Source organism: Haliaeetus leucocephalus, unplaced genomic scaffold (genome assembly GCF_000737465.1).
Source record: "Haliaeetus leucocephalus isolate CR32 unplaced genomic scaffold, Haliaeetus_leucocephalus-4.0 Scaffold153, whole genome shotgun sequence".
NCBI classification, from domain to species: domain Eukaryota; kingdom Metazoa; phylum Chordata; class Aves; order Accipitriformes; family Accipitridae; genus Haliaeetus; species Haliaeetus leucocephalus.
This window is the reverse complement of record NW_010972589.1, coordinates 1,204,606-1,230,791: the sequence shown is the minus strand read 5'-3', so window position 1 is coordinate 1,230,791 and position 26,186 is coordinate 1,204,606. Positions and strand designations below refer to the sequence as shown.

Genomic DNA, 26,186 nt, shown 5'->3' with positions numbered 1-26,186 from the left:
GCCTTAACCCTGAAGAGATGCAGTAGTTCAGATACGGACTGCTCCAGTTGCAGCTGGAGCAGAACAAGTAGACACCCATAACATCTTCATCCCTCAGTTCTGAACTCAGCCTGCAAACCAAGTGTTTTCAGAAAAGAAGAACCATACCCTTAATTCCTGTAATAATGTTTTGCAATAGATCACACAGGAAGTGCTGTTTCCTATTCTCAGATACAGGGTTTAACTATGTGCTTGTTCACAAAGAAGAAGATACCGTCAGACAAAACAAGCTTGATAAATCAGTGAGTAGCTAATTTTTTTCCTTTTTTTTTACATGTAAATATGTATATATAGATATAGATTCACTCAGTGGGGAAGTATATGTGCCTAATGACAGTGGTAGTAGAGCTACCGTTCAAGCAGAGACACTATCTTTAAGAACAATTGGGTCTTGTAACTAGCTTACAACTCAGGATAAGGCTAGATGTGAGAGTAGAGAATTGAACTGGACAAATGATGTAGAAAATGATAATCTTTTTTGTACTAGAAACTTATTGGGTCTTGGTTTTAAAGCTGTTCCAGGAGGTCAGTAGCTTGAAAATGTATTCTGCTAACGATATAAACTGATCAGACATGAAATCCTTCACACTTAATCTAACCTCTCCAAATCTAAGCCGCATCTTGCTCTATCAGATACAGATGTTCTTCATCACTATCCTATCACATGGTTTCTTTGTATTATTCAAGCATTTAATCTGTTAAAGGTGGTGTTTCATTATCATGTTATGAAGGGATATGTTCTTTGGGATTGGTTCCTCTTTTTAATGTGATGTCTCTGAGCCACCACACTAGAAAGCCTGTACTCCATATCTCAACTAGAGATATCAGTTTTATGGCCAGTCATGATCTGGCTTGCAATTTTTGTTAATGAGGTTTTACATGAATAAAATTCATCAGTACTACACTGGGATTGTACTATTCCCACACCCAGGGAGAGGTGAGCTCCTCTGCTTGGATAAATGAGACTTGCCACTTGGGTATTAGCAAAAAAGCTACAATAGCCTAAGAATATAATTTTTTTTTTTTGGTTGTATATCAAATATGCAGCTATAGCAACATTTGCTTTCATGGGAGAATTGCACTGTCATTTGCCAGGAACAATAGACGGTGCCAGAGCTGTGAGCTTGAACTTCTCTGTTGGAGATCCTTATAGCATGGGCATGACCCTGTGACGTATGTTGGCAATCTCCACTCCAGACTATAATCCTTCTATTTTATACTTAATGTTTTATCTGAAGCAGTTTACGCAGAGACACTGAAAAAAACCCCAAAACTGAACAGAGATACTAGCACAGGATTTAGCCTACACAAAAGCAGAGCCCTCTCATACATATAGTCATGATTTGGAGGAAGACATTTAATAGCTGCCTCAAGTTTCTCTTTCTCAGAGTCCTTACTTTCAGTGCTTATGCTACTCTTTTACTGTACATTTGTTTAGGTAAGAACACCTCCTACTTCTTTTGTCTTGTGACCACATAGACTGACTCTATTTAACTGCAGAAAAGCTCAGAATTTTTATAAGACTGTCTTTCTGTTTTTGGTGGGGAATGGAAACAATTGGATCCTGAGGGTTCACAGAGAATTATAACTGTTTTTTCCAGCCTAGAACATATTTTTCCTTGAAAGTTCTGCAGGTATGAAGAAAAATCATCAGTTAGGAGGCAAGCAATTCTGAAGAGATGTTTCTAACGCTCAGCTGTCAAAAAAGAGGAAGAGGTTTCCAAAGTGAGGTTTAGTTTTGGAAGAGACTGTCTTTCCCCAGACATATCCTGGAAAGAAATCCTGTGGTCATTACCACATGAAAAGATGTGTTTGAGGGAAACTATCAGCTCAGAGTCTTACACACAGCATTTAGTTTACACTTCCATCTTTTCCTTCAGCTTTCTTGGTAACTCAAGAAAAGTACGTACTTTTATACTTCCTCCTCAAGATGTCTTTCATGTCTGCGCACAGTTTTCTCCATAGTTTTGCCTGTCCACAGACTCATTCTGGAAAGTCAAAGGCGAAGTTAAAGAGATAGAGCTGTTAGCAGGAAACATCAGGCACCTCTCTGGCAACACCTGCTATCAGGATATGGTGTATTATTTTTCTTCATTGAAGTTTCAGTTATATTCTGTTCTACATTATACTTCTCTCTCCTCATAAAATGCCCTAGAGGCTGCTGACATACTTTTAAGCTGACTACAAGTCATTAAGCTATTTCTTTTTCTGTATGACAAACGTTGCCATTTGTGAAAAGGAGGAGAGTGAGGGCAGGGGAGTAGCACTGTATTACCCATCATTACACTTCAAAAGAGAAACCTTGTCTTAGACCAAAAAAAGGGAAAGGGAACTTTGGGGGTCATTCAGTTTTGAGATAAGTGGCTCCATTACTGCACAGATGTTCTTCTAACTTGTAGTTATCAAATGTTCCAATTTCCATGAGGAAACTTTGTCTAAATCCCCTTTACAGCACAGCAGACTCATTGAGCTGTGATAATTGCCATCCCTGAGTAAGTCAGTGTAGCAACTCAGGAATTTGCTTGAGTGACTCTAACATGTAAATGTCTGATAGTCCTACCAACACCTAGACATTTCTATAGATAAAGGTGACACACTACAGATAACAGCTAATACTCAAGAGCTAGCAAGACTTCTCTCAAAGCAACTGAAATACAAAAATCTGAAAAGACATGATTCAGAGCTACATCCTCATTACAAGAATCTCTGATGTTGCCATAAGTGCAGCTTTGTTAAAACTTAAAAGAAATGAAATTACATTTATTTTGGCTCACAACATTACAGTTATTAAGAAAATAAAATTTTCTTCATTCCAACCTATAGCCCCACCTTCTCTGCAAGACCTCTTGTCCAGGGTGCAGGTATTTGGCCCAGGTCTTGGTCATACTTCACTGTACCCAACTTCTTGGAGATTCAGAACATAACCAGTCCTCTGAGGGGAAACGAGAGTAGCCTCTTAATGGACTGCTCATATATTTAGATGTATTTGCATGATAAGCACACCGGAAAAATTAGAAGGGAAGGAAGGCACCAAAGAGAAAGTTCTCCTCTTATATTTCTACCTTAGGTTTGACTCGGTTGCCCGCTGTTTGTAGAAATCATCTAGAATTTCTGTTAGCAACTGTGCTGGTTTTGGCTAGGATAGAGTTAATTTTCTTCATAGTAGATAGTATTGGGTTATGTTTTGGATTTGTGCTGAAAACAGTGTTGATAACACAGGGATGCGTTAGTTAACTGCTGAGCAGGGCTTACACAGCATCAAGGCCTTGTCTGCTTCTCACCCCACCCCACCAGCAAGCAGGCTGGGGGAGCACAAGGAGCTGGGAGGGGACACAGCTGGGACAGCCGACCCCAACTGACCCAAGGGGTATCCCAGACCATATGACATCATGCTCAGCATATAAAGCTGGGGGAAGAAGGAGGAAGGGGGGATGTTCGGAGCACTGGTGTTTGTCTTCCCAAGTCACTGTTATGTGTGATGGAGCCCTGCTTTCCTGGAGATGGCTGAACACCGGCCTGCCAATGGGAAGTGGTGAATGAATTCCTTGTTTTGCTTTTCTTGCGTGCGCAGCTTTTGCTTTACCTCTTATCTCAGCCCATGAGTTTTCTCACTTTTACCTTTCTGATTCTCTTCCTCATCCCACTGTGAGGGAGGTGAGTGAGTGGCTGCATGGAGCTTAGTTGCTGGCTGAGGTTAAACCACGACAGCAACCAAAACCATCCTGTGCATGCAGAAGCCATGGGTGTGTGGGCAGGAGAGTGGGCAAGATGGCCGCATGCAGTCCATAAAGTAAACGAGAAAGCCCTGCAAATTAAAATCATTAAGACTTCCTGAATATTCATTTGTAATTTTGGGAAGGAAAATAAGAGAGAAATAAGCCAAATAATCACAAGTTCCGAAATCAGAATCTCTCAAAAAAGCCCATTTATACTTACAGCACAAGAGCAGAGATAAACCTGGAGATTTCTTTGCTATCACATCCATTTCTGAAGGTTCATGCCTAGATAATTTTCGAGCCAAAACCAGACTTCTTGTCAAGGGTTACAGCTTCTGCAGATGTTCATTTCTGCATGAAAATTGGAAAAATGGTTAACAATAAATGAAAAAAAAAAAAAAAATCAAATGCAAACAGTAGTTTCCAATAGAATTTGTTAGCCAGATCAGTTTTCTAGAGTTCTTTGTGACTAACTTTGCTTGTGTGCAAAGGATAAGGAATTTTTTAGAAAGCATTTCCGAAAATATTTGTAATATTTTGTGCTTGTTATGAAGAGAATCTGACTTCTATGCGAATGCTTAAAGATTTCCCATCAGGTCATAGACAGTAAACAAAATAACCACAGTACATGCTGTCTTTCTAGGCAGCATCAGTGTGAATTGTATGGGGCAGGAGCTCAATTTTGGTAGTGGGAAGGTGTACTGGGTCTGGCTGGGATGGATTTAATTTTCTTAACAGCAGCCTTTACGGTGCTGTCTTTTAGATTTGTGACCACAGCTGGGACAGGTGACCAAAACTGACCAAAAGGATATTCTGTGCCACATAACGTCATGCTCAACAATATAACTGGCTGGAGGGAAGTTTTTCCAAAGTAGGTGTTGCTCAGAGACAGGGTCTGTGTGGTGGGAGGTGGCAAGCATTTGTCCTTGTATCATCTCTTGTGGGTTTTTTTGTCTCCTTCGTTTATTCAACTGTCTTTATCTCAACCCACAAGTTTTTCTTAGTTTTGCCCTTCTGATTCTCTCCCCTATCTCGCTGTGGGGGGGCTGAGTGAGTGACTAGATGGGGGCTTACTTGCCGGCTGGGTTCAACCCATCACAGCAGACAAGACTTGGGCAGCAAAGCAGACAAATCTGTAGGGAATCAGTTACCTTTAGTTCTGTTACTCCCACAATTATCGTCTGTTTTTAAGTCCCAAAATAAGTTCCAAACTACATTAAAAAAATTATTACTTTGTATACAAATACAAAGATTCAAGACTAAGTGTACCAGGGGAGGTTTAGATTGGATATTAGGAAAATTTCTTCACTGAAAGGGTTGTCAAGCATTGGAACAGGCTGCCCAGGGAAGGGGTTGAGTCACCATCCCTGGAGGTATTTAAAAGATGTGTAGATGTGGTGCCTAGGGACATGTTTTAGTGGTGGACTTGGCAGTGTCCAGTTGACAGATGAACTTGATGATCTTAAAGTTCTTTTCCAGCCTGAATGATTCTATGATTCCACAGTTCTACGATTATATATATATGTATATGAGTGCATATATATATATGTGTATACTTATGTATACACACACACAATTGTTCTAACAATGTGTAATCAATAAGATTTGTTCAAGAAGATTATTTCTATTATATATATATTCACTGAGGTAAAGACACAGATTAAAACTAGGTCTTCTGGATGCTCTATGGTCTGTAGTTAAGTATCAGGAAATAATCCTTTCCTCAAACATCTGAGTAGGCTGACACGAGCTTAAGACACATCAGGGATTTCACATACTACAGCTCAGAATGACCCACCATGTCATAAAATTGAGTTTCTACTAAGAAGCAGACGGGCAGCGTGACCCTGTGTCACCCCAGCCACAGGCTGAGCTTCTTCAGTTACATTTAGTCTAGCAGAACTCAAGTGCAGAGAGAATGAAGTGGTGGTTTTGAGAATGTGGTCTCTGCAACAGACGTCTGCAATCACACAGCATAGACCTTGCCATTGAAAAAAGTGCATGGCGGGGCTGTAAGCAGGAAGGGAGCAAACATTGCTAGCACTACATGAGTGGTCAGGGAGCCCAGAGCAAGTTGGGGCAGACGCACTACCTGAAGCCTTCTGTGTCAGAAGCAGTCTGTTGCCTTTGTCAAGAGAACAGGCATCAAATGGCCAGGAAAATGCAGATTTCAAAACCATCAACCTGCTATGAACAGCCACCGATCTGCCATGAAGTGCCTGACAAAACCAGTCCTAATGACACAGGAAGAAAGAGCAGCCCTTTCACCAGACAGCAAATAGCTCTGTTTGAGTGCCTACCAAGCGCATCGATTTCACTTCCCCACTGAGTGACCAGGAAGCACATTTGGTCCCTCTGACACCCGTCTTCACAAAATCCTCTTCCCAGCTTGTCATGGGGGACGCAGGAGTTCTTCCATTTTCTCTGGGGGTCTGTGAGAAGACAGTTCTCCTCAACTTTCCAGAGACCAAATTACACAAAGCTATGCTTCTGCATCTGGCTTGCAGTCCTACCAGGGACTTGGAACAGGGGGAGGCGACAGGAAGGGCTGACATCAAAGTCGCAAGCCTTTACCTGCTCCCACTACAACAGAACTTGCCTGAGGGCTTTCACAGCTCTGCTGCACACTTACCTCCCAGGCCACAACTCCTTCTTGCAAGGGAAGCCCACTCCCTCCAACAGTCCCCAAACCAAAACTGGAGGGACAGGGAGTTTGGGCAACCCCTGCACTCCCTCAGGTACTGCGTCACCTCACTGGAAACACTGACTAGCAAAGGATGAAGGACGATATCAAACAACCACTACACATGAAGAACTGTTAGTGCACACACAGAGGGATGGCTGTATCTGCCTTTTGCCTCTGCACCCCCTCCAAGACACTTTAGCCCATCTCAACTTTGGAGCTCCTGAATCACAGCTGCTAAACAGCTACTAGAACAAGGAATCAAAACTTCCTTCATCCCCGAGCACTGGGGAGGTCTTCCAATTGACAGGAAGGTGCCACAACAGATACAGCTGTTATAGGCTATGCTGATAGCAACCGTCATATTTGATGCTGTTTGCCAAGGTGTTTGCCTACCTGTTCTTTCCACAGGACTGCACGCCGTCTTCATTCCAGACCGACCTAAGACCAGCACACTTCCATGACCTACGCCTGACCCAGACCCTGTAAAGGACACAGCGTTTGCCATTTTAACCCGGACCAACGCTGCCAACTTGCTGCTCTGCAACACCCAGGACAGCAGGTCCACCAGGTGGGTATGTTTAGTACTGCGCAAAGGTCATTTCTACACCTCCAGTGACCTGATTCCCACAGGCATTAAGGCTCCCAGGGAGTCACAACCTGAACAAGCGGCAGTCCGTTCTGTTTCACCCATGTCACAGGGCCTTTGCAGGCACCAGTTTACACCTTGCCAGTGCCTGGTCCTCCTTGGGTGAGGGCTGGAAGTCGGGCTGGCACGACGAGAAGGTGGCCAGGTCCCAAGGAGGAGCACGGCTATGCTCTGCATGCCAGCTGCTGTGCTTTCCTGTTGCTGCCATGCTGGCTCACTCCGCCCCTTTGGAAAGCCACTGCTGAGCACAACAGCCCCCAGCTACCCACGGATTAAATTCATCATTCCTCTGCTTCTGGCTGGGTCAGGCAGCTGACAGGCTCTACTGAGGAGGAAAAATGCACCAGACAGCGCACACCTAGGAAATGACACGCAGCAGCACACTTCCAACATGCAGCAGTGTGACTTCATAGGTATTACAGATGGGTTTCCTGGGAGCTCTGCAATTTCATTCTCTTCCACACCTTGACGTAGTAATGCTTACGTGCTTAACAGCAAAAAGCATTCCAGATGAGGAGGACATCAGGGTGTTTCATTCCCCTCACCGCCAAGCTTGGGGTTTCCCCTAGTTTAACATCCTTTTCTTCCTTTCCAGACCAACACACCATGGAAAACCATACCACAGACTTAGGCGACTTGCCACTGACAACAGAATTTGACTACAGTGATTCAGCTCCATGCATGGGAACTGAGGAAAAGCACTTTGCAGCAAAACTTTTGCCACCGCTTTATTCTTTGGTGGTGATATTTGGCCTCACAGGCAACATGCTCGTTGTCCTCATCCTGGTAAAATACAAGAGATTGAAGAGTATGACTGACATCTACCTGCTCAATTTGGCAATATCTGATTTGCTTTTTGTATTTTCTCTCCCTTTTTGGGCTTATTATGCTGTTCATGACTGGATTTTTGGGGAGGCGCTGTGTAGAATTCTCTCGGGTGTCTACCTCCTTGGCTTCTACAGCGGCGTCTTTTTCATAATCCTGTTGACTCTGGACAGGTACCTGGCCATAGTGCATGCAGTGTTTGCTTTAAAAGCTAGGACAGTTACCTACGGCATCCTCACCAGCGCTGTCACTTGGGCTGTTGCTATTTTTGCTTCTGTTCCTGGGATAATATTTCACAAAACTCAAAAGGAAAATTCACGTTATACTTGCAGTGCTCACTATCCAAGCGATGCCACAATAAATTGGAAGTACTCCTATACTTTAAAGATGAACATCCTGGGACTTATTGTTCCAATGCTCATTATGATTTTCAGTTACTCACAAATTCTAAAAACATTATTGAGATGTAGGAATGAGAAAAAACAGAAGGCAGTCAGACTTATTTTTGTGATCATGATTTTTTATTTCATCTTCTGGACACCATTCCATATTTCTTCTTTTTTGTATACATTTCAAAGTTCACTTTTCATCCCAAATTGTGAAATCAAAGGTCAACTGGAGAAAGCAATCCAAGTGACAGAAACAATATCAATGATCCACTGTTGTATCAACCCTGTGATCTATGCATTTGTTGGAGAAAAATTTAGGAAATATCTTTATGCCTTTTTCCGAAAGCATGTTGCAGCCCACCTCTGCAAAAAATGTCCAACTCTTTATCGTGAAAAATTAGAAAGAGTTAGTTCCACATGCACACCATCCACTGCAGAGCATGACATCTCTACTGGACTGTAAAAATACATCAAAACATTAGTAAATATTGCATCACTCGCTTTCCCTTAAGGACTGCCTGATGTTATTTAAGATCTTTATGTCAACCACTACCAAAAGCTGTATGACCTTCAGTTCTTGTGGTTAACTGTTCCCTGGGGTTACAGCATTTTCCATTCTTTAACAGAACCAGTCAGTTTTCTAGGAAACATTAACATCATAGCTGGATCACATCAAGATTTGAATGGGGCCCAGAATAGTATGGTTCTGTTTCTTTACCCAAATTCTATCGAATGAAGAAATGCTCGTGAGATTTACGTGGGGGGGGAATACAATATTGAAGAGACCAAGGAGTAATATGTCATCTCACAAGACCCTTTTACTGTTATGTGAACGTTGTAAGATAAACACTGGGAGGACGCTTTGAGGATTGATGTACTTGTTTAGTATTCAACATTAATGGAGCACCTTTTGGAAGTGACTGTATTCTTTCTGCAACATGGTCAGGCATTTGATAGGGGGAGGCTTTTAGTTTTCTTCACCCCCCCTCTCTTTCATTTCCCTACATGAATAAAAGATGTTTCCATAAAAAGGAATTTGAGAATGAATATGAGATATATCAAGATAAAATCTCTCCTCTGATGGGAGAGTTGACTGATCTTTATCTTACTGGGGCCATTTAACCCAAGGATTTATCTGTTAGCTAATAGTGTAGTCATTTTTAAACATTATCCTTTTGACTATAGACTAAGTTATAGTATTTTGATTTTAGTTCTTTAATTTTCTGTCTGTCATAAATTCAGTTTCTGAATTTTCTGTTCTGTTGCTAACATTTTCCAAAGTGGGCTTTTAATCAGCAATATTGTGATTTTTGTGGGTGCAATTTTGCAAGTAACTGCACACAGCAAGTCTACTGACTGCACAGCAAGATAACGAGGCACCCTCAAAAAACATGAGCTTGTTTCTGGCAAATCATATCCCTCCAAGGAAAACATCACTTAACCAATAAAACACATCAGCAAACATCTGCAAGGCCAGAATGAAAATTACCTTGGTATTTGCTATGCAAGATTCTGCATGAAAAAATATCAGGACCCTCTGAAGGATTTTGGAGACCGTGACCGCAGTACTGAGTGGAGGCCTCGCTAGCTCTGGACAGGTAAATCATATGTGTAGAGGAAGACTTTACATGGCAGATGCAGTAAGTGTGTCAGGCTAGGCTCCTGCATGACATGCTCCTACATGCTCTTCACGTACACAGTCTGATGTTTGGGATACACTTCTAGGCAGACAGTAGCCTTGGAACTGCAAAAGCAGCCAATTGCAGAGGAGACATACCTGCTCTGCCTTCCGAGGAGAAGAGTGTTCATAGCCAACTGGTGCCTCAATTAGAAGTGCATGCTAATTAAAGACTTGAGACCATTAGTCTACTGGTGTCTTATGGCCATATACTTATGCCATTATTAGGAGTTTCCCTGTAAAAGGAAGTGGTATTCTAGGGACATGATGTTAGCAAAGAGGAGGAGGGAGGCGCATAGTGGAGAACTTCTTGCTTCAAACTGTAAGGAAGTGCAGGTGAGCACTCCTTATGCAAGTGAACTTTTTTTCTGATTTACTTCAAAGGGCACCGCTCATGCATGTAAGGCCTTGCTCATGGAAATCTGGAGGGGCAGGTTCAACTAACCTCCAGGCAACGTAAGGACACAAGAGGGGATTCTGCACTACTTAACATTAGGCACATGATTCAGATGCCTAAATTAACAGCAAATCTCTTCAAGGTCCTTCAGTGGTCAGTAGAGAATAAGATATGCCTGAGTCAGAAGCAGACATATGATTTAAATGGCCTCTGGGGAAGATTACCTGTCCAACTGTAGAAGGAACCTGGAAATGCCAGCCTCTTAATTTAGGTATCAGATGCCTTAATCTAGGTGGTGCAAATACTCTTCCCCCTCTAGCCTTGTAACATCAAGGCACTGCTTCCATTAGTTGTTAGCTTTTATCCTATCAGCTATTATAATCTGGCCATTACCTTGTGAGGTTAATAGCCACAGATACCAAAAACTACCCTCACAGTAAACCTTCTTGCTTGGAAATAGTATTTTCCCTTTCTTTTGTACTTTTTTACTGCACTGAAGTGAAAGCACCTTTTTAGTATTAAAGCATAAATTAGTTCAGTGTGATACAAAACCTGCTGCAACTGCGACATTTCTACCACTGTGTTTTATTTTAAATTCTTGTTTTGTTGGAATTACGTTTCTTCCTGTTTTCATGTTTTCAATGCAGTGAAATTAATAAAATCTGTGTCTGAAAAACAATGTATACCCTGTAGCCCATATTCTCCTCTGTAACTAAAAGGGCATCAGCTCTGCTTTCAGAATGGACATGGCAAAAAGATGCAACCATGGACTTAAAACACTTGCAATACCACACTCCAGCAAAAGAAGCCAAACTGACCAAGTAGAGAACTGTCTGCCCAGTCCAGAAGCTACTGTAGCTGGCACAGCTTTTATCCACCCATAAGCTTGAGAAGAGTGCATTATAATACCTTTGGGAAAAGTCTGTGGCCACAGATTTTACATGGGTGAAATTTGGAGAAACAGGGTTGTGTATGTTACAAGTAGGGGAAGAGGAGAAATAAAGGAGGGCAATAAAAGATGGCACTCTTAATATTTGGATAAAACCAGGATTCTCTATAGACTTTCTGCAGCTAATTTCAGATCTCCTTGCACTGTACAGAGTGATCCCAGCCAAGTGGTGTGCCTGATCTCCCAAGTTTTATGTGTAGGGAACTTTAAGCATTCAAAGTTCAATAAGGAAATATGATTCTGCTTCACGATGTCATCCTCCCTGTTCCACTGTCCCAATTCATTTTTTCAGCCTACAATCCACACCTCCTCTCCCCTGCACGCTCTTTTCATCTATCCGCCATGGGATAAGCTAAATTCTATACCCACTGCCTTTGTTTTCTGATTTTCATTTTCTACTTTGTGCTGGCAGGAACACAAACAAACTAAACCTAAAGATTAGCTTATTGTTATGTTATGTGCCCAGGTGGGATAATCCTTGGTCCTTCATGGCAGCTTTGCACCGAGACAAGCAAGGCTCTAGTTTTGTGGCAGATTTTGAATCTTAGATGTGACTGCAGCATGGTGTAGCTCCAAATTAGGCTAGCAGGACTTCAGGCAGTCTGGTCACAGTGGGATGGAGCTACCCATGGGAAAGGTTTAACAAGATCCCCAGTCCCTATGAAAAAGAATGCAAGTCACCTTGGCAGAGAAGCAGGGGAAATTTTACATACAGGAGAAAAACATTCCATAACTCAAGGTCTGCAGGGAAAAGCACTGAGATGAAGATACAGTATGTACATAAGAGCTAGAGAAGCAGGCAGGTATACAGAAACTGTGCAATGAACTAGAGGTATGTTTAGAAAATGGCAAGGCACACCAGGATTGTAATTACAGCAGAAAAGAAACACAAAGAAGAACCAGTGCAGTGCTTGGGAGGCATCTGAGCTGCTCTGGTGAGATATTGAGGAAACGAAAGCAGGCATTTGAGAGAGTGTACAAGTAGCACCAGAACACCAAAAGGATTAAAGACAGGACCTCTGTGAACGTTACCAGTAAATTTTTGCTTTACAACAAATGTTGAACAGCTAAGTGAAAATTGTTACAAGTTCAAAATTTTTGGCACTGAACTTCTGAAGAGACAATGTGTTGACTAGGCTTTCAGCATGCTTATGAAAAGAATGCCCATGTGCCCTGGACAAATATCTATGTACAGCCCTGAAACCAACCAACCAGTTTAGTTTGTACACAGAACAGGACAGAGTCCGACCTTCCTGTTACCGCCACGTGTTCAGAAGCATGTGGGGAGGAATGCCCCACACGGCAAAAGATAACTCTGCTGACTGTCAGGCAGACTTCCTAAGGGCAAAGGAAATGTAGCTAAACTGCATATATGGTATTGGTGAGTGCTGAGCAGTACTCACAACCAACCACCAGATTTATAACCACTGCCATTCGTTTGTCAGTGGTAAGTATATAATAGACAAACAGAAATAGTGAAACTTCTGGTAACCAGTGCATAGGGATGTTCCTGTCCTAAGACTTTCTTGTTTGTTAACCCAACTGTGGCCTTATGTATACATACTTTAGATAAGATAAAGGTAAATGGAGTATAAAGGAAGAGTAGATGAAAATGGATAAATAGGAAAAAGTAGTAGTAAAAAATGACTGACTTTATTAGCTTTAACAGAGGCTAATAAATAATAGGCAGAGTAATGGGAAGATCAGAGATAAATACTTTAAGCAGAATATTAAAAGATTTTGGTGAGTAAGAGAGACTTTCAGTTACGAAGTTCCAAAATAAGTATCACTCCTTCCAGTGAAAATTACAAAAGGGATAAATACAAAGAACATATGGGCAAATTTACAGGATATCTTGTTCCAGTTAACAAAAAACAAAGAAATGAAGTGCCAGGAGAATGACATAATGCTGACCAGGTTAAATGGCACAACAGGAAGATACTGCTCATCCTGAAGTTTAATTTCGCTGCTGTTTTCAATCGCTGATGCTTACTGGCCTTCTCCTAGCGGCTACTGCGATTACTGTGGCCTTAGAAGCATTACACCTTAGTATAGTAATAAAAAAAATTAAGCTAGCAGAGGAAACAAAACCAAACTAGTAAATTCTGGCACACTTAGAATATCAATAGCAATCAGGTGAAAACAAAGAAGGATGTTTGTCTAGAAATAAGGGGTGAAGGCATTGCTTTGTACCCATATTCTGGTGACACTTGCCTATTAGGAGCTGTACTTCATTCAGAAAATGGAATGGTAGGGAAAAGAAATGCTATATAAGTTTGCATAACTGCCAAGCAGTTTTGTAATTCCTGTGACAGTGAGCGCAATCTTGGTTTGAGTGTTTGAAGTCTGAAATGACTGATCCTGGGAAGGTGGGGCCACAACACTGAACTGGAGGAGGGCAGCATTATCAGATACATAGGCCAATGTGCAAAACTGCACAAACCTTCAAGTGACGATCAGCTTTGCAGAACTGTCTACAAGGTTGTGACAGTAGGATGCTAACCATACGACACTAACAACACAACCTACCCCGATACCAGACTTTTTGAATGGAATGGAAACCAAGTAGATGGAAGTGAAGGAGCCATTTGCACATAACTTGCAGGGACGCTATCGTGACGTATGGACAGTTGTAGACTACATCTGATCTTTGGCACCCAAAAGTACTTTCTGGTTCCTGGGTCTTGGCACATACCTTATCATTGCACAGACTCTGTCTATCCATCATTTCTATGACCTAGTGTCCACTGGGAAGACATGTGGTGTGTGATTTTCCCAGCCTGCCTGATCAAAGGTCCAGGATTTACACTGATGAGCATTTCCGATTCACAGTTGAGATAGCCCCGAACAGCACTTCTAGACCTAGAATTTATGTACTATAAATGTACCTGAAAAGAGAGTGTGAGAAATAAAGGTCTATGTAAAAATGAGATTCTGAGAAAATCTGTGAAATGCATAGCTATGGCCCCAAAATAAAATTGGTTGTACTATGATAACCCCTTATATATAAAACAGGGCAGCATACATCAGAAACCTGGATAAAAATAGTAGAAGGAAGCAACACTCTCTTCCTCCTTGCTGCATGAGGAAACACTGTTAGTTCAGTAAGAGTAGCTTGGGGAAAGCCAAAACAAAAATAATACCATGACAATGGAATTAATATGAGCTGCAATGGATAATTATGTACGTGCAATATTTACAAGACAGAAACAAACAGAAAACAGAAGAATAGGGGGAACCCCCCCCATCTTACTGCCAGTGCAGAAGTAGTGTTAAACCAGATAGATTAGTCACAAGAACTCAGAGCCTGAAAGAAAAGGCGATAAGAAAAAAAATCCTAAGCAACAAAGTAGTTTTAGACGGATGTCTTTATTCAGCCTCTTCAAAACAAAGACATTTAAGTATTACTGATGAAATAAAGTATATGCTAATACTAACCTAATTTGGACATGGATTTTGTCAATATAACAAGTAACAAAATGAGATATAATTGGGGAAACCAATGGAAAAAGAAATGCATCCAGTCTGTGCTCACATGTCTTCATTAGACCTCTTCTCCAGATGACAAGGATGATCTGCTTTGCTGTAGTTACAGACTTTGATAAGAGTGTTGTGCACTATCATACTGTGAGATAGGTATCTGCATTCTGTCCTAGACCTTTTTTTTCCCAGTCTTTCTTCTTCAGGTGGTGCAAATTTCTAATAAATTGAATGGAAACTGTTAGTTGCATTTTCAAATTTCTGTACCCATAATTCTGCTGACATTTGTATGTCACACTGGTACATCAGTATCTGGTATGTGTTCTAGTAGACATTTCAGTACTGGTGTAGGCTTCACACAAATGATGACATCTCCTTGTGGGAGTGCCATATCACTTAGATACTGGATACTTCAGTGTGATGGCCTGATTACTACGAAGATAAATCATAATCAGTCACTGGAGTAGAGCTAATTGAACATATCGTGTAGGTGCTGGTAATAAAGTCACAGTCCAGGTGCTTGCCGCCAGAGTGTGTCCCTGTATTTGAGCTGCCAAGTGTCATAGGTATTCACACTCGCTGTGGGGAATATGCCACCCAGGTGTGAGACCCGGCTGACAAGCAGACCAAAACCATTCCCCTTCATCAGGAGCTATAACCATGAGTGGCAGAGGCCCTCTGTTGGCATGCAACACTCTCTGCAATCTTATGGTGCTGATAGTAAATGAAATAACCCAGCTACGCTTGCTGATCAGACTGAGCTATGAGAATGAAAAGCTATAAGCAACAAAATGAAACAGATTAGTAAAGCCAATGAATCTGTGGGAACAAGGGACTATTTCTGAAGACCAGCCTACCACAGGTCTTAGCTTTAAGTTGTTGGTGGTGTTAGTTCAAATGTTTGAGACCAGTTTTGTGAGAGCATATTTCAGAATCAAAAGCTTGATGAAAAATGGGCAAGCCCAACAAAGGTTTGAGACTGCCTCCCCCGTTCATACAGTGTGAGATTGTGAAAGGTTTTAGAGTCTCCAGTAGGCTCAGTAACATGTAACAAACAGTGAACGATGAAGCAGGCTTCAGACAGAAATCTTTAAAATGTCTGTTAATTTCAATATGTAGACTGTTTAGGACTTGTACATTAAAAAATTAATTTGATACAATACCTTCTTTGAGAATTATAAGAATTCATTATAAAAGTGCAGGTTTTTGTCAGCAAAGTTTGGCAGCAATTAGGAGCTTGATTTAGATGTAGTGGAAACATTTTTAAAGCATGTCTTTCCACTGACTATATAGGGGGTCTAATATAGTCCAAGTAAGGTAGTGTGAACATACCCTTAGAATATCCTACAGTGGCCATTAATTTTGACGCTGAGATCCCAGCCCTTTGAGAACTCTTTGGAACAGCTGATTAGGAAAGGAAGAGAAAAATCTATTGATTCTACGGGATAAAGACCTTGATTAATCCCTCATGTTAAGAAGCACTGACAAGGAAAACAGGCTGAGCTTTTCGCTTTTTACTGTCTCCCCCCAGATCTGAGATGTAAGTCAGAAGTTGTGATCCTCTTCACTTCCATTAAGGAATGACAGCATTCAAAGCAAGATATCTCCATTGGGCTTTTGGCCTTTAAAAATCTTTTAAGGATACCAAGGACTGAGTGCAGTAACGACATCCCTTTAGTGCCTTCACTAGGTCAATAGGATGAGATACTCCAGAACCCTCCAAAGAGATGTCAAGGGGAGGCAGGGGGTTGAACTTTATTAGGTATCTTCTCAGGGCTTCTCTCTCAGAGGTTCTTAGGGATCTGATAAGGCACCATCTCTTTCTTGCTTCCTCTGTACCTTTCCTACCTCCTGTGTGGTTTCTTTGATGTCTAAGAAGGATCTAAAAAGCTGCTCACAGTGCAGCTTCAGTTGAACTCCAAAAGTCACAGGAATCAGCCACAAGGAAATAAGTTGATAAGAAATCAGATTCTATCACGCTCTTCTGAAGCTTACTTCCAAAAAGTAAGTTGTTGTTTTAAAAGAAGGTCAGACTCACTATATAGACTAAGTCATTGTCTTATGAGAAGGATTAAAATAAAAAACACAAAGACCAGGTTAGAGAAAAATAGAATCAATCAAATCTCCTAAAATATAAGGACCACAACTCAGAGCAAGCCAACAGAAAGTGCAGGTAATTCTGAATAAAAGTGTAAGCTTTATTTAGAAGCTCCACTTCTTGTTGAGGGACAAAAACCATAAAAGAAATTTAATGATTGAAAAATGTAAAGGGATGAACCTCATGTAAACTGTTCTTGATTCAAAGAGGTTAGCTAAATGAAAAAGAGAAAACAACTACCTAAAAATGTTCTTCTACAACTACAGCTGTGGGTTGTGAAACCTTGAGTTCAGACCTTAGGAGGATCCTCTACAATTTCAACATCTCTGCACATCTCGCAGAGTTAGAAAAGTAACATCTGATAACCCATTTTTAGAAAAAAGAGAACTGCTCCTTGATTTTTTTTAAATGAAAACAGATTTGTTTGCTACAAGTTTTCAAACTGATACATCCTTCTTCATGCAGGAAGAGGTGGTTTAGACCTTCTTCTTGTGACTGACAAATCGGTTTAGTGTTACTCTTGATGTAATAATCCAAGCCACCACTTGCACTGTAAGATACATGGTAAGTCAAGTCATCTTTGCTGCCTTTTTTTTTTTTTGCTCCTTTTTTTTTTTTTTTTAAACATTTAGTAGTTGCTTAGGTAGTCTAATGCCTGAGGTGAAAAATACTTGTGGAATCTTGCCAGTGTACTCATCTTTAAAAATCACCCTGGGGAAATGAATAGGACATCTTAAATAGAATACACTATTTTTAAAGGACAGAACCACTAGAAGACTTGAGCAGAGGATCCAGGTAAGCAAAGGAATAAATCTCTAGAGATTGATTGGAGTAAGAAATATAATGGAGTATGCCTCTGATTTTTTCTCTAAAGATGATATATAATGATGGAAATCTGGATTTTAAAACTGTTACTGCAAAGACAAAACAGCTTATTTGAGTGAAGAGTACTTATTCTCACAGAAAATCTGATACTGTATTTTAAACACTCTGTCTCATGGAACCTGTTTACACACAGCATAGTTTAGCACTTTGCCTCCATTTACTACACCTTTTTAATTATTACCATTTTACAGCACGGTGCAAATGAACTGAAACTGACTTTAATAAAATCTTTGCCTCTTTAAAAATAGAGAGCTATGACCTGAAACTCAGCATGAAACAGTGACATGAGTTTGCTCAGCTTTTCTATGGAGAGCTTTTCTCTTGAAAACTGCATGACTGCTAGTCTCAACCAGAGCAACAGAATTTGTATAGCAGATTGCAGATTTCTAGAAATAACTGCATTTATCTGAACTGTATTCAAAATAATATAGACCTCTTTTTGAAATACCCTTTCTTCAGAGATCTTCCAGGATTATCTTTGGGTTTTTTTTCCTAAAGATCAGGAAACATAAGCCCAGTCAGATATCCCTAATTAGGTAAACCACCCAGGTCGATTAACCCAGTGAAGCATTCTAGCCAGTGGCCAACACTGTTTCCTAGAACAGTGAGATTATAGGATAAAGCAGAAAAACACTTACAATTCCTTCTTCTGGTTTCCAAATTAGTATCTGTAGTTTCCATTGTCAGCATGTGCTGGATACTATACACAATTCAGGTTAGTAAATACTTTTGCAGAGAGAGGCTTCTGAAGCAAAGGCTAGCCTAGAGAAATGGGGCTCAGTTAGCGGAAAGAACCACTCAGAAGGGAGACCACAATTTAAGCATGCAAAAAGGGTTGAAAGGAAGAAAATAAGATGCAGGGAAGAGGTAGTTGTCATTCCAAGGCAGCAGAGGAAAAGGAGCAAAGGCACTGAAATAGCAGTTAATAGGAAGAAGGGGCTGTGATGAAAAGAATTACCACAATAATATTGAGGCAGCATTTTGCAATAATATTTTCATTAATTCTATCAATCACATACTCATAAAATCCCACTCTGGGTTTACGACCCAAGTGTTTTTCATACCCATGTTTATGCATGAGCATCACACAGGTGCAAAATGATCAAGACAGGATGTGCTGGGTCTGGCACTGTGTTGCAGCCAGTCCCTCATCCCATAATCCCAGTATACAGCATGGCTGACACATGCGAAATGGGGATATTTAGCTATATGCAGTATCAGGGACTTGTACTGTCAGGGCATGCAACATAGATCTAGCAGATCTAGCTGAAGGGAATATTAAATATTGCGCAGTGCCCAAGTCTTGTCATGTTCTGAAATAAAGAAGTTAATGTTTTGGACATATGTGTTTTATAAAGGTGTAAAACCAAAAATGGTAAAAAACCCAAAGTGTTTTATAAAGGTGCTTTTTTTTCTAAAAGAGTTGCTGAAAGTACTTAAGAAATATAAACCCTTAGATACTTTAAACCCAACTTATTTACTGTCAATACACCTGACCCACAGCCACTTCCTTTACCAACAAAACCTTTATCTCAGTATTGTAATAACTACGTAGTTAGTACAGCTGTGGAAAAAACCTGTTTCACAGAGATTGCCAGAGCTTCCTGAAAGCTGGTCTTTGAGGAGTTTGACAGCACTTATCTTCTCCCCAAGAAATTGTATCTAGGCAAAGCTGAGACCCAAACTGTTAAAACTTGCCAATTTTCTCTTATTCCTCGTTCTCCAGAAGAAAACTTCATGCCATACGCAACATGCCAAAGTAATGTCTGAACATGGATGTTCTCATTCTTGATATTGTTAGGAACAGAGTTGACAACTAGACTCAGGAAAAACCTGGGGAGGGGGAGGGAAAAAGGTTTGCAAAAGCAGCACCTCTTGTTGTTTACAAGGTGCAGATTTTGCTCCAATAAAGCTTCCTCCTTTTTGGGCAGATTTGTATTTCACTGGGCAGCATAAGAAACTCCATCAGGAGCTGGCAGCTCAGGAGAGACTCAGATCCTTATTTTTAAGGTCACAGGAAAGCAGTTAAAAACCTAGCAAACAGTCCCTTCCCCAAGACCTCAGCTTAGGTTTACCGAAGTTAACCAATTTGACACAAGTTAAGATAAGGACATTAGCATTTTGAGCAATCTGTGCTTAGGGCAGAAAATAGTCTTTTCACCTGAACAGTTTTGTCCAGAGAGACACAAGCTTAAGACACATCAGGGATTTCACATACTACAGCTCAGAATGACCCACCATGTCATAAAATTGAGTTTCTACTAAGAAGCAGACGGGCAGCGTGACCCTGTGTCCCCCCAGCCACAGGCTGAGCTTCTTCAGTTACATTTAGTCTAGCAGAACTCAAGTGCAGAGAGAATGAAGTGGTGGTTTTGAGAATGTGGTCTCTGCAACAGACGTCTGCAATCACACAGCATAGACCTTGCCATTGAAAAAAGTGCATGGCGGGGCTGTAAGCAGGAAGGGAGCAAACATTGCTAGCACTACATGAGTGGTCAGGGAGCCCAGAGCAAGTTGGGGCAGACGCACTACCTGAAGCCTTCTGTGTCAGAAGCAGTCTGTTGCCTTTGTCAAGAGAACAGGCATCAAATGGCCAGGAAAATGCAGATTTCAAAACCATCAACCTGCTATGAACAGCCACCGATCTGCCATGAAGTGCCTGACAAAACCAGTCCTAATGACACAGGAAGAAAGAGCAGCCCTTTCACCAGACAGCAAATAGCTCTGTTTGAGTGCCTACCAAGCGCATCGATTTCACTTCCCCACTGAGTGACCAGGAAGCACATTTGGTCCCTCTGACACCCGTCTTCACAAAATCCTCTTCCCAGCTTGTCATGGGGGACGCAGGAGTTCTTCCATTTTCTCTGGGGGTCTGTGAGAAGACAGTTCTCCTCAACTTTCCAGAGACCAAATTACACAAAGCTATGCTTCTGCATCTGGCTTGCAGTCCTACCAGGGACTTGGAACAGGGGGAGGCGACAGGAAGGGCTGACATCAAAGTCGCAAGCCTTTACCTGCTCCCACTACAACAGAACTTGCCTGAGGGCTTTCACAGCTCTGCTGCACACTTACCTCCCAGGCCACAACTCCTTCTTGCAAGGGAAGCCCACTCCCTCCAACAGTCCCCAAACCAAAACTGGAGGGACAGGGAGTTTGGGCAACCCCTGCACTCCCTCAGGTACTGCGTCACCTCACTGGAAACACTGACTAGCAAAGGATGAAGGACGATATCAAACAACCACTACACATGAAGAACTGTTAGTGCACACACAGAGGGATGGCTGTATCTGCCTTTTGCCTCTGCACCCCCTCCAAGACACTTTAGCCCATCTCAACTTTGGAGCTCCTGAATCACAGCTGCTAAACAGCTACTAGAACAAGGAATCAAAACTTCCTTCATCCCCGAGCACTGGGGAGGTCTTCCAATTGACAGGAAGGTGCCACAACAGATACAGCTGTTATAGGCTATGCTGATAGCAACCGTCATATTTGATGCTGTTTGCCAAGGTGTTTGCCTACCTGTTCTTTCCACAGGACTGCACGCCGTCTTCATTCCAGACCGACCTAAGACCAGCACACTTCCATGACCTACGCCTGACCCAGACCCTGTAAAGGACACAGCGTTTGCCATTTTAACCCGGACCAACGCTGCCAACTTGCTGCTCTGCAACACCCAGGACAGCAGGTCCACCAGGTGGGTATGTTTAGTACTGCGCAAAGGTCATTTCTACACCTCCAGTGACCTGATTCCCACAGGCATTAAGGCTCCCAGGGAGTCACAACCTGAACAAGCGGCAGTCCGTTCTGTTTCACCCATGTCACAGGGCCTTTGCAGGCACCAGTTTACACCTTGCCAGTGCCTGGTCCTCCTTGGGTGAGGGCTGGAAGTCGGGCTGGCACGACGAGAAGGTGGCCAGGTCCCAAGGAGGAGCACGGCTATGCTCTGCATGCCAGCTGCTGTGCTTTCCTGTTGCTGCCATGCTGGCTCACTCCGCCCCTTTGGAAAGCCACTGCTGAGCACAACAGCCCCCAGCTACCCACGGATTAAATTCATCATTCCTCTGCTTCTGGCTGGGTCAGGCAGCTGACAGGCTCTACTGAGGAGGAAAAATGCACCAGACAGCGCACACCTAGGAAATGACACGCAGCAGCACACTTCCAACATGCAGCAGTGTGACTTCATAGGTATTACAGATGGGTTTCCTGGGAGCTCTGCAATTTCATTCTCTTCCACACCTTGACGTAGTAATGCTTACGTGCTTAACAGCAAAAAGCATTCCAGATGAGGAGGACATCAGGGTGTTTCATTCCCCTCACCGCCAAGCTTGGGGTTTCCCCTAGTTTAACATCCTTTTCTTCCTTTCCAGACCAACACACCATGGAAAACCATACCACAGACTTAGGCGACTTGCCACTGACAACAGAATTTGACTACAGTGATTCAGCTCCATGCATGGGAACTGAGGAAAAGCACTTTGCAGCAAAACTTTTGCCACCGCTTTATTCTTTGGTGGTGATATTTGGCCTCACAGGCAACATGCTCGTTGTCCTCATCCTGGTAAAATACAAGAGATTGAAGAGTATGACTGACATCTACCTGCTCAATTTGGCAATATCTGATTTGCTGTTTATATTTTCTCTCCCTTTTTGGGCTTATTATGCTGTTCATGACTGGATTTTTGGGGAGGCGCTGTGTAGAATTCTCTCGGGTGTCTACCTCCTTGGCTTCTACAGTGGCATCTTTTTCATAATCCTGTTGACTCTGGACAGGTACCTGGCCATAGTGCATGCAGTGTTTGCTTTAAAAGCTAGGACAGTTACCTACGGCATCCTCACCAGCGCTGTCACTTGGGCTGTTGCTATTTTTGCTTCTGTTCCTGGGATAATATTTCACAAAACTCAAAAGGAAAATTCACGTTATACTTGCAGTACTCATTATCCATCAGAGCAGAGAAATGTATGGAAGCAATTCCTGACCTTAAAAATGAACATCCTGGGACTTCTTATTCCAATGTTAATTATGATGTGCAGCTACACACAAATTATAAAGACATTACTGCAATGTAGGAATGAGAAGAAACATAAAGCAGTCAGACTTATTTTTATCATTATGATTGTCTATTTTTTTTTCTGGGCACCATACAACATTTGCATTCTTTTGCGTGATTTTCAAGGTACATTTTCCATCGCTACTTGTGAAGGCAGCAGTCAACTGGAGAAAGCAATCCAAGTGACAGAAACAATATCAATGATCCACTGTTGTATCAATCCTGTGATCTATGCCTTCGCTGGAGAAAAATTTAGGAAGTACCTTCGTAGCTTTTTCCGAAAGCAGATTGCATTCCACTTCTCTAAATACTGTCCCGTTTTCTATGTTGACACAGCTGAAAGGGCTAGCTCCACCTACACACAATCGACTGGAGAACAAGAAGTTTCTGCTGCACTGTAAGTTGTGTCTAGTGAAAAAGTGGAATTGACTTTTGTGAAATCAAGTCTGTGATGAAAGCCTGCAGAATCTGTTGTGGATATTGGCTCTAAGGCAGCTGCAAAAGATCATAGAATACATATTTACCAAGGCCTGTATTTGCTCATACATTTGGGTATTTGTACATAAATGAAAAGGATGTATCAAATTAGCTACCCTGATATGCTAACGTGGCATTCTGTAGGGGAAAAAAAAGACGTTCTCTTTTTTTGTGAATGTAAAAGTATAGTTTTGTACTATAGGGCCCAAAACCACACAAAGGCTGAGGGCATAAGCTAGTAGGCTCATAAACAGGTTTTTTGAAGTGAACTAGAGGTTAGAAATTGACACTGGTTCTTTGGAAACATCTCTTGACTGTACCTTACACAAGATATCTCACTCATTTAAACTCGGTCTCAGTCACATCTTTTACTAGCCTGGTTGTGTATCTTTGTAAAAAATGCTAAATTACTGAGGTCTGTGACACAGAATCTTTACAAGTGGCATGGGAAAACCTTATACATTTAGAAGAGACTCTGAAATTTCAAGTTATATTTTCCTTTGTGTATGGCTGAGTACTAACCTCTTGGATCTTTCTCATAATAGTTTCAACTACTAGGTGTTGGTACGTAAGTGACTTGAGAGTTTGATATTTCAGAAGGCTCTCTTTTAATCAACTGCTGTTTTATATGCTATTTGTACTAAAAAGCTAATATAATGACTATTGTTGATCAGAAAATCAATGTGTTTACAGTATTTTAAAAATAAAGTATTGCACATGGAGCTTTACCCAGCTTAGATCAAAGGTGGACAACAAGTCAACAGGGTTTTAGCTTTTTAGTGCAGTGATTTTGCTTGCTATTTTTCTAGCATACTTAAGAGAAAAACTTTAAAATATGAAATGAATGCAGTCGTAATGGCTGCAAAACCACAACAGCATTAGAGGTGTGAAAATGATTTCTGAACAGGGTTGACCCAGATGTTTTTAGAGATAAGCATATGCTATAGACATTTAAGTTATCAAAACATATAAATAAGTAAAAATATTCACTGTTCTGTAGAGTCAAGGGCATAGAGCATCTCTTTTTTTTTTCTTTTAGAAGCAGGTATCATTTGGGGGCTATGACAATGTTTTTTTCTGCCATTTAGGAGTTTTACAGAAAGCAAAAGCTTCCATAATTAGACTGATGTTCAAATATGACTGGGCTTCCCCTTAAAACTCAGATCCTGAAAAGCACTTGAAACACATAGAAAAGATGAAATAAATATGGGGATACTTGAGTGCTTAAGATCATACCATAATCACGCTATTAACTGATTTAGGCCAAGTTGTCCTTTCTAGCATTTCTTATATTTCCCCTAAGATACATGGGTTTGGACAACTCGGGACACAAGAAATTAAAAGTGAATCTTTTGATTGCTGTTCTTATCCAGCAGGGCAATTTCTGTCTTCCAACTCCTGTAGATAACCTTTTAAATAATATTTTCAAAGAAGCAAATGTTTCAAACAGCCCCAAAGAGATTTTACATTGCCAAGTGCTTGTGAAAGCAGGAAGTGAAATAGGGAAATCTTTGCTTATCAAACCCCTTAAGTTATTCAGTTTTGCCATATTAAGCACCACTTTTGGACTACATCCACATGGGAAGTATAACAGAAGTATACAACACCTTCTAATTTACAAGATTTTCAGCTACATACTCTTTTTTAAGACCCTCTGCATCAGTTACTTTCTGGACTTTGTATATGCTTTTAAAACAGTTAACTATATCAGTATAAGCAAAAATTGGGTAATTTCAGCAAAAAATGTCAAATATATGCATTTATTTTTTAAAGAGCTAGGAAGCTACATGCAGTAACTTCTAGATAGGTTGGCTTTTTTTTTTCCTTCTCCAATACTTTTATAAAAATATTTTTGTATTTCATTCTGCTCTTGACAAGAGCTTTCATTTGGCCCCTAAGACACCTTGCCTTTAAGAAGTTACTTTCTCTGGAGGGCTTTGACGCCAGGCAGGTTATGTTGACCAGCCCTGCAGGAGCAAAGCACAACAACCAAACATGCACAAGCATACTGACAAGCTTTCTGAGAAGCATGTCAAAAACCAGCCCCGCTCCTTTGCAGTGTTCTCTTCTACAGCATGGATATCTCCAAGCAACAAGCAGCTTTTGAAGGGAAGAGGTGGAACTTAAGAGACTGGTGGCCCTGTGGATCAGCAGCTTATCAAGAGTTTCTATCACTTCACCAAGAAGGGACCACACTTGAGCGAATGAGAACAAGCCAGATTTCAGCTATTGGAGTGAACTGTGATCCATGTTCAAGGAGACAATGGAACACATGGTATTTGGTAGCACTGCTGGTGCATTCAACTAAGGACTCTGCCAATAGATTGTAACAATATTTTGTATTATACAATCCATTAAAGTTGGTTAACTTTTGTGTGTTAGACTTTTTGACCCTCTCCCTGCGTCCCCCCTTTTTTTTTTAGAATAGCCCAGAAGAATGAAAAAGGAAGAGAAATTCCTCTTCATAACAGGTTGCTATAATGCTGAAAGAGCAGGCAGGACAAATTCAGGATTTTACAAGTCGACTAAGAATCAGCATCATCAAATAACACGGGACCACCAAAATAACTCCAGTGATCTTAACTGCTGTCACTAATCACCTAATAATAAATTTGCTATTTTGGTTGTCATTACATTTGGGTTTGTTTATTTTTACAGATGGGAAAAGCACTATCTCACACAACTCACTCTGATCCTAGAAGATTAAGTGCTTCTAAAATAAGTAAGCATACAAAAGAATTTTTAGTGTGTTTAGGATCTGCCCTAGCGACGAAGAGCTGGACCCCTAACAATGACAGTAGACGTGTGCACACACTTCCCTTCAGTTCTTAAGGCTGCGGTGCCATCATGTGGCCACCCTGTTAAGGTTTCAT

General features: G+C 41.3%; 2 protein-coding genes across 2 annotated transcripts; both read left to right on the top strand.

The window, feature by feature from the left end:
* The first annotated feature begins 253 nt into the window (after positions 1 to 253).
* On the top strand, positions 254 to 9,473 carry LOC104828394 (C-C chemokine receptor type 2-like). The gene is made up of 3 exons (XM_010562043.1): positions 254 to 281; positions 6,850 to 7,009; positions 7,683 to 9,473. Exon 3 carries the CDS (start codon positions 7,694 to 7,696, stop codon positions 8,762 to 8,764), a length of 1,071 nt encoding a protein of 356 aa, XP_010560345.1. The 5' UTR covers positions 254 to 281; positions 6,850 to 7,009; positions 7,683 to 7,693; the 3' UTR covers positions 8,765 to 9,473.
* Positions 9,474 to 17,394: 7,921 nt separating this feature from the next.
* Positions 17,395 to 23,558, top strand: LOC104828393 (C-C chemokine receptor type 5-like). The gene is made up of 3 exons (XM_010562042.1): positions 17,395 to 17,467; positions 21,323 to 21,482; positions 22,156 to 23,558. Exon 3 carries the CDS (start codon positions 22,167 to 22,169, stop codon positions 23,235 to 23,237), a length of 1,071 nt encoding a protein of 356 aa, XP_010560344.1. The 5' UTR covers positions 17,395 to 17,467; positions 21,323 to 21,482; positions 22,156 to 22,166; the 3' UTR covers positions 23,238 to 23,558.
* Positions 23,559 to 26,186: the final 2,628 nt, after the last annotated feature.

Coding starts and splice junctions, on each gene's coding strand:
- LOC104828393 (XM_010562042.1), top strand. CDS start 22,167: ATGGAAAACCATACCACAGACTTAGGCGACTTGCCACTGACAACAGAA.
- LOC104828394 (XM_010562043.1), top strand. CDS start 7,694: ATGGAAAACCATACCACAGACTTAGGCGACTTGCCACTGACAACAGAA.